Below are 13,371 nucleotides of genomic sequence, written 5' to 3'. Positions count from 1 at the left end.
ATTAAGAAAACCTCGACGCTTCCACCGAGACCAGGCGGCCGAAGAAAATGATTTAGCTTTCATGAATTCTTTAAGGCTACCAGCACGACTAGAAAGTCTCCAACTACGGTCACTGTATTCCACACCCTTCCTCCCAACTCTTCCTCTCATCTTTCGTTCTCTTTTTCACCATCTTTATCATTGCCTCGACAGAGGCTTACAGCTATAGTCCCTTAAATTCACGCGATCATTTCCACTCTCTCTGCAGCTATGCTTTTCCTCTCCCTTCATCGAGTAATTAATAAAGCTCTTAAAATATATTGCAATTTTTCCCTTATAATTTTATAATCTATTTCCAGTTGATAAATTGTCAACAGGCACATAATTACGACATCATCCTGTTTGTTAAACGATATTCCGCTATAACGAAAGTAAGTAGCTCGTCGACTCGAGCTATTATCGTCCTCCTCCTCCTCTTTCCTCGCGAGTACCTATAGATTTCTTTATTTTTTTTTCTTTTTTTCTTTCCTATATTTCCCTTTTCATTCGCGGAATTAACCGTCTGAATGGATAGAGATTACGGATGGAAATCGAAAACGTGTGTTTCGTTTCTATTGTAAAAACAGTTTCTGAACGGTGATGCTTACTAAATGTACGAGAGGAAACTGTTTTGTCTCGACTCCTCCTCCTCCTCCTCCTCCTCCTCTTCCTCCTTCTTCTTCTTCTTCCTCCATCTGTCTATATATCGCCAGATTTGCTCGCTTCGTTAAAACGCAGTCAACGAAGTCGCAATCGATTCTTTCGTTTTTAGGGTAGGATAGAAATGATCCGAAAAGAAAAGTGGCCTAGTAGTTGGGAGAGCTTTTCAATGGTAATTTAAATGGATGAATGTGTTTATCGTTGCGATCTATAAGTATAAATGAAGTCGGATGAAAGCAGTGGAGAAATACGGAATATCGAGCGAACATCCATTGTGCCGATTGAATCGTCGTAAGGAATACGCGCGATTTTAATTTTGTTCGAATGGAAAATTACCATTCAATTTCAGTCTTTTGTTTTATGGGGAGGAGGGAACGTCGAGCGTTGAAAATAAAAGAAAGGAGTAAGCAGAGGCATAGGTAGAAGTGTGTGACACTTTGTACGATATCTCCGTGATGTACACGAAACGCCACTTAAATCCCGGATCAACGGTCATATGGGTTAAGCGAAACCACAAGGGGATGCACGGTTGGATGATGAAACAAAAAAGGAAGAAAGAAAGAGAGAGAGAGAGAGAGAGAGAGAGAGAGAGAGAGAGAGAGAGAGAGAGAGAGAAAGAAAGAAAAATTAAACGAAATATACATAGGTAAAGAAAGATCCTGAAATTATCATGTATATCGATCGATGTTCTCGTCTTACAGTTTTCTCAATTAATTATTTCTCGTCGTTTCATTGGTAAATTGAATCGACGAAAAGACGACGAGTTGTTAAATTTGAGAAGTGAAAAAAAAAAAAAAAATGGAAAGAAATACGATTATTTAATGGACGACAAGCTTTGACGAAGTAAATCTTCGAGTTGCAATTCTTACTCACTTTCGATAACAATAGCTAGCATTCGACCGTGTTTTATCGTTTATGTAAGAATTTAATTGCGAAGGCTTCTTCTTTGTTATTTTTGTTTAACAACTATGCTAATACCCCATAATGAGATTCTTTCGTGCTAGAGAGCTATCTTATTCTATGCTCGGTATTATCCTGCCAGTTCCTTTTGCATTTTACTTTATAAATTTATATATATATATATTTTTTTCTTTTTTTACAGACGCGCTCTCGCGCCTATACTACGCACACACTCAAAGTAAAATAATGATCTTGCAACGAACCGTGCGATAAATTTTATAATTATACTATTTGAATATAGCGATAAATTTGATGGACATGTTTTTCCATTCTATCTTTGTCTCTGACGAATTTCACGGTAATTCAAATGGTCAATGTTCGATGAAAAATGCAAAACTGGCGGAAGCCATCATTCGATGGTACAATTCTATTAGAGTTTCCGCCTGGGATCGGCTGACAATGTCAGCCTGACATAGGATGCGGGCCGCTATCGAGAACGAACGAAGAGAAATAAACCAGATGGATAAAGGAACGAAAGAGAGAGCAAGAGTTTTATATATATACATTCGAACGAGGAACGGAGGGGAACGAAAACTAAAGTTGTTTTAATATTTTTGAAAAAAAAAAAAAAAGTTTAAAAAATTTTGTTAGACTCGATCGAATCACGATGAATATTTCGTCTAATTACAAGAAAGAGATTTGTCTCTTTGTTAAAACTACGTGCAATAACTTTTAAATCGCTGTTTGCAATAAAATTTGTCTCCTCGTTAGGGATCGAGGTACACCACCACCATGTTGCACGTAGATATATAATAGGTTAATGATCGGTTGGCGCGTATACGCGCTTGCTTATTGTTTATGCTATGAATAGTTTATTCGCTATCGTTGTTCGTTACCATCGACGCTAACTGTATCGAGCGTCCACCTTTTGGCGTATCGAAACCGTTCACACATGCTATTCGAAGAGCTTGTGATCAAATATTGAACGGAGAATTCGATCTGATTTAAGTAGAAGGAAAACATTTTAATTTGACGAGTAAAAAGATTATGTAAATATATATATATATATATATATAAGTAACCAAACGCTTCGATTTTTGCGATACGAAACATTCTGATCCTGGGATGATCGGAGTTTTGGAAAAAAGGCTTTCATCGATCTTTGCGGTGTTCGATGTTCGAAGAGTGTACGATGGCAAAATGCATAAATAAAGCGAGCTGAAAGCACGAGGCTTGGTAGAATTTTTTATACCCGCATTCAAGTAATGGAAACATATATAAAAAAAAAATTGTTTCTCAAAAATTGTTAAAAAAAGAAAGAAAGGAAAACGTTTGATCGATAGATAATTGCGCGAATTGAAGTATCATTGTTCAATCATCCGCTGTTCGATGATCTTATTATACTCGTTCGTACGTAAATTTATTTTCCTTGGTATCTTAATTTTCGACAACAAGTTTGCCAAGTTTCTTTCAACGTTTCCCGACTTTGGATAGAAGCGTATAACTGCGCCGAGAATCGGATGTTGACGAGTACGATTTCAAGATGGAAGTCGAAAGAAAATGTGGAGATTATCGCGAAAGAAGGGAAAGGAAGGAAGGAAGGAAGGAAGGAAGAAAGGAAGAAGGTACACGTTGCAAGGGCGAAAGTAGTTGACGGCCGAATTGTGACGCGACTCGTTTCAGTCGTTGTTGTCTGTATTTTCAAGGCTCTACTAGGTGGATACGAGGGGCCTTCAAAAACTTTTAATTAATACGGATGACGAGTACACAAAGCCTCAACCGAGCAAAGAATTTCAGAACAAAGAAAATGGAAGAGTATTGTTGTCGGGTCTTGTTACGAGTGACACGTCGAGACGAGAGAACGAGATGAAGGCGAGATAGGAAGGGTGGCGCGAGAAAGGGGAGTAAAGATAAAAAGCGTAAGTAGAAAGGAAACGGGGAGTAACGTGTAAAAACGGGGGAAAGAGCTTGCATTTCAGTATCATCCACTTCCCTTTACTTCCACTTCTGTATTTCGTCCTTTCATAGCTCAAGGAAACGCGTAAATAAGAGAAATCCACGCGCGCTTGCCATTTTACGCGCTTTCATATATCAAGCTTCATAGTTTTCCGCTCTTTTTTCACAAATACTGCGCGATCGTTCCTATTAATCGAATTTCCTTTCGTCACAATCAACACAAATTTCCGTCTATATATTTCCGTCTATCGATTAACAAAACGCCTCGTCGTTTTATCATTCGATGGATATCCCGCAACGTAAAAATTGTAGTAAACGATGCTTATTTATCTTATCGCTGTTTTCTACGTAAATATCAAAAGTATCGTTTATAAAGCAGAAACGAAAAAATCCATTAGCGAGTATGGAAAAGTAATAATATACACGTACCGTCAACGATATACATTTTATTTCTCTGAATTTTCAATTGTTAGAATTTCTGAATTTCAACCGAAATGTTCCATTTAATATTTGTTTTCCGCAAAGCGAATTAAGAACTTGAAAGAACGAACGATGCGAAAAGGATTTCGTTCACACATGCGCGCGCAAACGCCGCCGCGTTATTAGATTTTCGTAATTAAAAAAATACCATTATTGTTGCACGCATTTAAGAATTTGCGCAGTTTGTGAAATTTCTTAATCGAGCATTTCCCCCCTCCCCCCCCCCTCCTCTCCCCTGCGAAACAACATATTTTTATATCGGAAAGGAGAAAAGGAAGGGAGAAATTCTGGCTCTCGATCTGATTAATGTTGCATCGTAAGATCACGTTTGTCCGTGTATCGATCTCTGGCTGGTGGTAAACGGAAAGGCAAATGAACGAGGAAACGACGAAAGGGTAGGGCCGAGGGATTCAAGTTCGTTTGTTTGTGGGTGAAATCGTTTATTCGTGTAAGTCCGTGCGTTCCACGAACCGTGTTGTACCTGTATTCGAGCGCAAACAGCTTTATAGAAACTCGGAGAGATACCATGTTAAAATGAATTAAAAGCTTTCGTTAATGTCTCGTTGCCGGGGTTTTTTTTTTTTTTTTTTTATCGAAATAAAAAGAAAATAATGGTAAGCACGAGTTAAATTTAAAGTCGGTGAAAAATTTAATATCTCTTCGTTTTTTATATATACAAAACGTTAGCTTTGGATCTTCCTTTTCCTTTTCCATCGTCTTGTTTCGAAATTTCAAAACGTTTGTTTTGAAATTTCTACGTATACGGTTAATTCGTTATAACGATATAAATGATTAAGATTACGAATGGCGGCGGAATGGGGCAGGAGGATATTTTATCGTGAAAAATTTACTTGGAAAATTTGACTCGATTTCAAGTTTCACGAGTGGCGCAAGTATACATCGCGATGCAATGCAAAATGCATACGTTCATGCATACGATCGAACGGCTAATATAAGTTACATGTTAAAGGAATACCTGAAAGATGCTTGACTTTTCCGTTCTTGTTCGCGACGAAGACGGAAGACGGAAGAGTGGAAGAAAGAGGAGAGGGCTTTCTTCCGTTCGTTCGAAACCATGAAAACTTGAGACTACTTCGGTTCGTCTCGATCTGGCTTGATCCGCATCGCAACTATGGTATGGCGCGGTCCCTTTGCCATTGACAATTGGATTCTCCGCACTACTCTCGTCGAGTTACAGATTTTTCCTTTCCGCGAAAATTTCCTTACAGTCGCCTTTGACAGGAGATATCTCCGGTCGCTTCTCTGTCTTTCCTTTCCTTTCCTTTCCTTCCCTTCCTTCCTTCCTTCCTTCCTTCGTTTTCTCCGTTTCCAGTCTCTCCTATCTTGAGGTGCGGCGTTTCCTAAGTACCAGAGCATGGAGGAAGATTCGTTACCGGCTATCCCTCTTTCTTTGGTTTCAACCACTTCGCGAAATCAGCTTTTCTTTGAATCACCGTCGGATGGAAGAACTTCGTTCGTTCGGAGTGGATATTCATTTGTCGTTTACAAAAGTAGTAGCGCGATTCGCAAATCATTTAAGTCACATTCGCCATTTTTCTTTTCGTCTTTTAACACGTTTTTTTTCCCCTTTCTTTCTTTCTTTCTTTCTTTCTTTCTTTCTTTCTTTCTTTCTTTCTTATATTTCCTCCTCCTCCTCCGTAGGATCGCGATATCCAAGTTAATATTTCAAGCGTAATTGACGTCAATCGAAAAAGACGACGCGCCTCGTCGGTTTCTAGTTACCGATTCAATTAGAGAGTAGTCCGCCAATTAAATCGACTTGGTCGATGCTACGATATAACGATACTCGACGAAATTTTTTTACATTCGAAAGCTTCTATGAATTTTCTTGTAGAAGAAACGATTTCATGCTCGGCCGAGTTTAGATTTTCAACTCTTTTCGTGATGAAAGCTGTTAAAAAGGAAGGTGGTTCGAAGGGAAAAGAGTGGTTTCGATTCACGGAACGAAGTCGAATTTTCATCGTTTTCGTATCAGCTTTTGCCCCTCTCTGCCCCCTCCCCTCTCCCCCCCTCGATTACTGTAAATTCATCGCACGATAATATGCTCGAAATGTTATCAGTATCCGTATCTTCGATGCTTTTTGATCGCGCGGGATAATCTTTCGCTACTAAATCTAAACGCAAATCGATCGATCGATTCCGCTCGTATATTCGCTGGTTATACTTACCATACGAGAAACCGTAATAGAGACTCATGGTTTTTTTTTTTTTTTTTTTTCGTTTCGGGAATCGCGCTTAATAAATATAGAAGAATCGATATCGGCAATTTCGAGGATAGAAGGTCAATGAATTATCGAAAGGTTAAATTATATTTAAACCCCATGGAGAAATCGTTAATTAAATACGTTTAATTTACTTCGAAAGATTGACACGTACCGATTTCGCCATGTTATTTTTTTTTTTTTCCCCTCACGCGCAAAGCGCGGTTTATTATTATATCGGTCGAATCGCATTTCAATTTCGAACCGAGCCGAACCTAGAACCACTCGCGAAACAGAAATTCGTAGCTAATAATGCATTATATTATTATATATCGAGCCCAGTTTAAAATAACTAGCCAAGTTTGTTTAATAAATCAACATCGAAGTGCATCGATAGCAAACACGAGACAAATTCACTTTTATCAAGAGAGCGCGGGATGCACCACCGCCGACTATATGTATTATATATCAACGTGACGATCAACTAATTATCAAAACCCGGCCCAAATCGTGTCAACATTAATCGTGGAAACGGTCCCCGATGCCGAGCTAACAGCCTACGTAAAACGAACTTGATTTACAATTTATAAACACAAATGTAACGTTGAATTAGCTAAATTATTTTATCGCCCGCCGCAAATTCCATTTTATTATCGCTTTTCGTTTTCACGGCGACCACCGCCGATGCGACGAAAAATCGAACAATCATATTTTCCAATCGTATTTAAATCTCTCGTTCAACGGAGAAATTTCTAGCTATTCGAAGGAAGGAAGAACAATGAGAACGCGTGATACGAATGGAGGGGAGGAGGAGGGAAAAAGGATGAACTGTAAAGAAAAGAATACGGCAGAAGGATAGGAAACATTTCCGGGAGTAATTTTCCACTGGGTGGCGTCAAGAAATGTTTATTCATAAGTTACTAGAACGTGCACGATGTACGATTGTCCCGCGACATTTTACATGGCCGTCGTTCCCGGCACCACCACCACCACCACCATCACCATTCACAGTTTGCCTGTTTGCTCTCTTCCACTTTTTTTTTCACGTACAGATGCGAAAATGCGCCGACACGTGTATACACGTACAATGTGGGCAAAAATTCAGGCGATGATGCATTCACGTTCTGGAAATGGATCGAAGTCGAAAAAGAAAGAGAGAGAGAGAGAGAGAGAGAGAGAGAGAAATAATAATAATAATAATAATAATAATAACGAAGAAATACTTTTTCGCGTTATGTCGTGGAAAATGGAAAACTCGAGCCTTCTCCAATCTCGAATCGTAACACCAGTTGCAAATGGAACGAAATAACACACGTTTTCCATAACAGTCTTTTGTCGATTAGAGAATTACTGGGTAAATCTGGATTATAAATTCGCAATTCCGGATAATCGGATCGGAGAGCGTTGTATATATCCCGCAACGCAAAATACGAATGGAGAAAATCTTTCGTAAACGTTTATCGGATGACACGTGTAAATATCGGTGGAGGACGCCTTTCCAGGCAACGCTTTTCCACGTCTGGTCCCAACCGAGAACAAAGCTTCGCCTCCACGGTAATATTTCTGCGAGGTGATCTCTCGGTAAAACGGTGCAGTTGCCGAGTTTAGTTACACTCGGGATATAAATAAGAAAAAAAAAAAAAACAAGAAGAAGAAGAGGAAGAAGAAGAAGAAGAAAAGGAAGAAAAAGAGAAAGAAAGAAAAAGGGATGGTATTACACGGTGGATTCGATATCCCCGGTTGAATCGTTCGTTAGCCGTTTTCTTATTTCCTGCTTTCTTTTCGCTCCTTTTTTCGCTTTCTTTTCTCCTTGATTCGAGTCCTCCTCGGCAAGTCCTAGTTGGCGCGCCACGCTTACTTCCCGGTTATTCTTATTCCGACCATCGTCTTTTGTTCGAGAAGAGGAAGGAGTAGGCAGATTTTAGAATGGGAGAATAGAAATGGCGCGGTCAGAGATACCCAGGGATTTATCATCGGGTCACGGTGCACTGGCCACGATATTAAATTAAGTTACGCGCACCTTGGAATTTTTTATTATCACCGGGGAGCAAAGGAACACGCTTTTCCCTCCGGAGATACGCCACGGTGCTCGTCTTTTTTTCATCTTTTCTCCTCGTCCTTTCCCCCTTCTTCTTCTTCTTCTTCTTCTTCTCAACGATTCCGTTGCCAAGTTACGTTGACCTGTTTATATTTTTAACTCAAAGTCTGCTGCCTCCCTTTCCCTTCCCTTTTCTTTTATTCTCGCCAACGATTCAATATGGGTTGAAATAGAAAAGAAGAAGAAGAAAGAGACGGAGGAAGAAAAATAAGCGTATCTATTTTAATTTTAATCGATAACCACGAGTGTGAAACGAAGAAGCGAAGCACGAGGAAATAAATTTGGCAAAAATACTCTTCGGAAGAAAATCATTTTCGTTTCGTGATTCGTTTCGTGATCGCGATTTTGCTTTGCGTATAATGAAAACCTGAATCGATCGATCGAGGATTTGGAAGGAACGCGCAGAAGAGGCGAAGAGGAAGAAAGTACACACGATTGGCCACTTACCAGCTCGAAAAGAGTATCACGTCGACGGCCAGGGTTTTCCCGTATTCCCGGGGGCCTTCTGCGTCCCGTTGGTCGAACGAGCAGGAAGGATCCGAAGCTTCGCGTCGAAGTGGGAAAAAGTAAAAAAGCCGGTCAGTTGGCAAGTTTCGGTCAGTTGGGCGAAGGAGCGCAAGCGTCGAAGATCTGGTCGCGGGATGTATCGATATATATTTCTCTTCTTGACTCGCGGGTTGTCGGTACCGTGCGTTCCCTGCGTTTCACGGTTTCCGATCGTGCCCCATTCGCGTACTTTCTCTCGGGCTATTTTGTATTCCAACATCCTTCCTCGTGGTTGGAGCAACGAGCACCACCGTCCCTGGGAGTACCACGCGGACAAACATCGAGCTAGAAACTGCGATACGTCGGCCAGAGTACGGCCACGGCTCACCCCGGACATCCTCTCGCGCGAGGAACGCATGCGTCGCGTTTAAACCAGCGCCGAAACTACCCTCTCTCCTCTCTCTCTCCCATCCACTTCTCCTACTTTACGCACACGTTCGACCGTACTTACTTTTCAACCGTGCGTTGAACAATTTCAAACGAAATGAAAAATTCTTATTTTCTTCGCCCCGATTTTTCATCGAGTCGAGATTCGATGAGTAAGATTCGTTTGCCCTCGGAAGAAAGTTTACACTTTCGAGGCAATTTCGTTAAACGATATCGCGGCCAAACGTTTCTCCCGAAGCGAGGAAGAGTGATTTAAAATCGCACTCGGCGCGAATTCGTACGTGTTTCGTACTCGAAACGCCGAGTCAGAGGGGATGTCGCGCTTGCGCGGTGTTGAACGGTAGGTGGCGAGGGGGTATCGTCGGGGGGTATGGGGATGAGTCAGTCAAGCCGCAGCGCGCGTTCGGAAAACTACCTTCTACGCGATCGCATAATATCGCAGCCTATTTTCTAATTTATCCTTGTGTTGTTCGCGGCAAGATTCACACGTGCTCTTCCCCTCCCCTTCCATCCTTACCTTGTCTTATCGCGAAAAGATCATTCTCGAATTAGCCCGATTCGACGGAGGATCGTGCTTCCACGATACGCGTACGATTGATTCCAAGAACGCGGCAATCTCTCTCTCTCCCTCTCTCCCTCTCCCTCTCTTTCTCTTCCAACTGTACGCGTAAAGAAGCGAACGATCGGTTTAAAATTCGACCACGAAGAAAAAGAAGAAGGAGGAGGAGAAAGAAGAAGAAGAAGAAGAAGAAGAAGAAGAGGAATCAGTGAGAGGAAAGAAGCGTTCAATTGTGAAAGTGATTCCGTTGTGCGCACGATCGCTTTGGCTCAGCCATTTTTTATACGGTGAAAAAATTTCTCAGGGAGGATCGAGGATCGATGAAAGAGAAAAGTGAGAAGGGAGGAATAATGTCGTTGAAGATATGAAACGAGGAACGAGGGAGGAAGGACGCGCGCAAAAGGACGCCGCTCCAACGAAATTCGAGATGGATAAAAGTTTCTTTTGCATACCTCGATGATCGTACGATCGTTATTATTTGCTATCCGATTCCTAGATCGAGGCGGGTAGGGTGAGAAGAGGTATCAAAAATGGTAAGCATCGTTTCTATTAAAAATTCGATACGAAAGATCGTAGAGGAGGAATTTATAACAGTTGGATGGGATGAAGAGGAGCACGATCGATCGTAAGTCGGATGGGAAAGGGGAAGAAGGATCGAAGGAATTCATCATCTGGAGGGGAAAAAAATGTAAGAGGTGCGAGTGAAAACTCGCGAGTAGTGGACGGTTTCCAGATCTGAAGCGGTGCGAAAGCTGCTCGAACGTGGTGGTCATCTTTCGAGTGGAGGGTGGTGAAAAATATGGGATGGTCGTGGAATCATCGAAAGAAAGAGTACAGGTAAAATGGTTCGGAAGTAGTCGAAATTATACGGAAAAGGGAATGCCGCAGTATCGTAAGGAAGGGGAGAAGAGAAATGTTTTCAACCTTCTTTTTCTTCTTCTTCTTCGCCTATCGCGATACACCTTGTCCACACCGTCGATATTCGTATAGTTGGGAATCGATATAAGAAGAAGGAGGGGAAGGAAGGAAGGAAGGAAGGAAGGAAGGAAGGAAGGAAGAATCGGTGGTAAAGTGGGAGACCGAGAAAGCGATGGAAGAAAAGGGAAAAGAAGTTCGTTGATCTCCGGGGAAATACGTCCGACGAGGCCAGTTTTTGGAAAGAACGCAGCGACGACGGAGGACATCGTCGTCGAGACATCGATTCTCCTGATATACGATCGAAGCGAAAGGAAATCGGGAGTTCGGGATCGATCGGCGGATATACGAAGGAAGGACAGAGAACAGAGTCGCGATGCGATCTCGTTGCATTCGAGGAACAACGAGAGTGCGATCGTTGTTAACGATGTTGGTGAAAAACTTGCCGTTTTTTTCTTTTATCGTGCGCGAGCGTGCTCGGTAAATTCGGCTTTCTACCGAGAGCGGGGAACACCGGGCCGGTAGTAAATGGCGCGTGTCGATAGTTACGTTCGATTCTCGCCGAATAAGCGTTTCCCTTGTCCGTGCTTGTCCATCAACTACGGACCAGGCATCGATAAATAGTATTTTTTTACCTACCGCCCGATCGACCAACGATCGGCGAGCGAGATCGCGAAATTCTCGACCAACGATCGCTCGGCAACGTACAGCTCGAGAACGAATTTCCCGTCCTATTTGGTTGTTCTTCCAGCTCGACAGGTTGTCATCGAGGCGCGCGCACACACACGCACACGCACACGCTCGAACGATTTCGCCTCGTCTTCGCTCGTACGAAGATCTCCAACGGCGGAACGAAGTGAAGGTGGTATGTTATGACGAGCGTGATTTGTTTTTCCATAGGTGGAACGCTGCAACGGTGGTATTAAGTGTGCAGTGATCACGGGAGACCGAGAGAAGACGGGAAAGAGGGTGGTCAATATGACTCCTATCTTCCTCGTCCTGTTGGTGGCTATCGACCCGATTATCGCGCAGAATGGTGGTGAGTAATCGACCAGAGAAATCCACTTTTTTTTTTTTTTTTTTTTCACAGACTTTTGTGGACATTTGCCGGACATTGTTCCCAACTGTTCGCGTCCAGTGTTTGATTCTCCGTGTAATAACGCGTGTCTCCTATTTGTGCAGAACTTTGAACAAAAATCGCGCGCGTGCAGAAAACGCGTGTAAACTTTCCCCGATATATTTTAACGTATCAACGATCCAAACGCATTTCGACGAGTGCGGAGAGTCGAGTGTGGAGAGAACTGTTCGATCCGCTCTTTGTTCCGATCATTTTAGAAAACGACGACTCGACTGGTCGAGAATGCTTTCGATCGTTCGATACGCGAAACGAGAGTGATTTTTCGCGAGTTGTGGTTGCTGAAAGGAACGCAAAAAACGAAAAAGAAAAAAAAAAAAATAAAAAGACGAGATCAAATGTGCGGGATCAAGCGCGAGTTTTTCTTTTCGAGATCGCGCGATTGTTTTTTCCCAAGGATTTATATACGCGCGTGAAGCGGCAACACGATCTCAAGTAATAATCACGCTGCTTTGCGAACTTCCCGAAGTTGTATCGCGGTTGAAAAGTGCTCGAGCATCCTCCTACGAAGCATCGAATGATAAAACGCGCTTCGAGTTATTCCGGGTAACGAGCGAATGGAACACGCGTGTCGTTCCAATGTATACGTGTATACAGGCACACGAACGTTTTCGATGCGTTCGATTCGTAGCGTTGGACGAATCGGTGCATGCACCGTGTGCCGTCGAGTTACGAATTTCCCAGCCGCTTTTCGCCTATACGCATATACATATATCGCGTCTCGCGGCGTCGAATCGGACGATGCACGACATTGTCGGTAAACAAACGCGTTGGGATCGTGGTTGGACAATGGATCGAAGCAAAGGAGTCTCTCGAGGATACCGATTCGCAACCACGTGGATGAAGCGAAGGGAGGAGACACGAGGACCGTTCCTAGTGGACTTTAAGACTGCGTGAATTGGACGGACACGGACGCATACGGGGAACGGCTCGTGGGCCTTAGCAACCGCTACGACCCGTTCCCGTCGTACCTTCGAGTACTGCGATCTCCACTTTCCATCGTTTTCGGCGAGAATTTCGACTCGATGACAAATCGCGCGCGACCATTGACTCGAGTTGCATGGTAATCGTGGCCATTACACGGTAATCCGTCGCCTCGATACTCGCTAATTCAGCGCCGCTTTATGCTGACTCCGAAATCACGGGATGACACATCCCCCCGTATTTCGGTCAATTAATTACGCCATAATCTATGATTCCCAAGTTGAATCGTCGATAACCCGGGGACGGGTCTAACCGAGATTCTATCTGACGGGACGCGAGAATTTCGAGACGATATGACGATAGAGATCGGTCGCGAATTTTCACCGATATCGCGCACCTCTGATCAAAGGTCGATTCGATCCGTATGGACGTTCGTCCCAACGGAGATGAATCCGAGCTTCGAACCGATCATTTTCTCCGACCAGCTTTTCGATCACCGACCAATTCAATAATTTGTCCGACGAAAGTAAAAAAAAAAAATCTCTCCCTTTCCTTTTTTTTTTTTTTTTTT

The 13,371-nt window shown here is 42.7% G+C and overlaps 1 protein-coding gene across 12 annotated transcripts in view; it reads left to right on the top strand.

Moving 5' to 3' along the window:
- LOC122711172 (tyrosine-protein phosphatase Lar) overlaps positions 1 to 13,371 on the top strand; it is a 148,777-nt gene that overhangs the window by 19,242 nt on the left and 116,164 nt on the right. For all 12 annotated transcript variants that reach the window (XM_043929678.1, XM_043929676.1, XM_043929679.1 and 9 more), the window contains exon 3: positions 11,642 to 11,780. In XM_043929678.1, coding sequence (XP_043785613.1) covers positions 11,720 to 11,780 — 61 coding nt within the window. In that variant the 5' untranslated portion in view covers positions 11,642 to 11,719. The remainder of the gene's footprint in view (positions 1 to 11,641; positions 11,781 to 13,371) is intronic.

The sequence above is a fragment of the Apis laboriosa genome, unplaced genomic scaffold (genome assembly GCF_014066325.1).
Source record: "Apis laboriosa isolate Shangri-la unplaced genomic scaffold, ASM1406632v1 scaffold16_cov148, whole genome shotgun sequence".
Taxonomy (NCBI): Eukaryota; Metazoa; Arthropoda; class Insecta; order Hymenoptera; family Apidae; genus Apis; species Apis laboriosa.
This window is presented reverse-complemented; position numbering and strand designations above follow the sequence as displayed.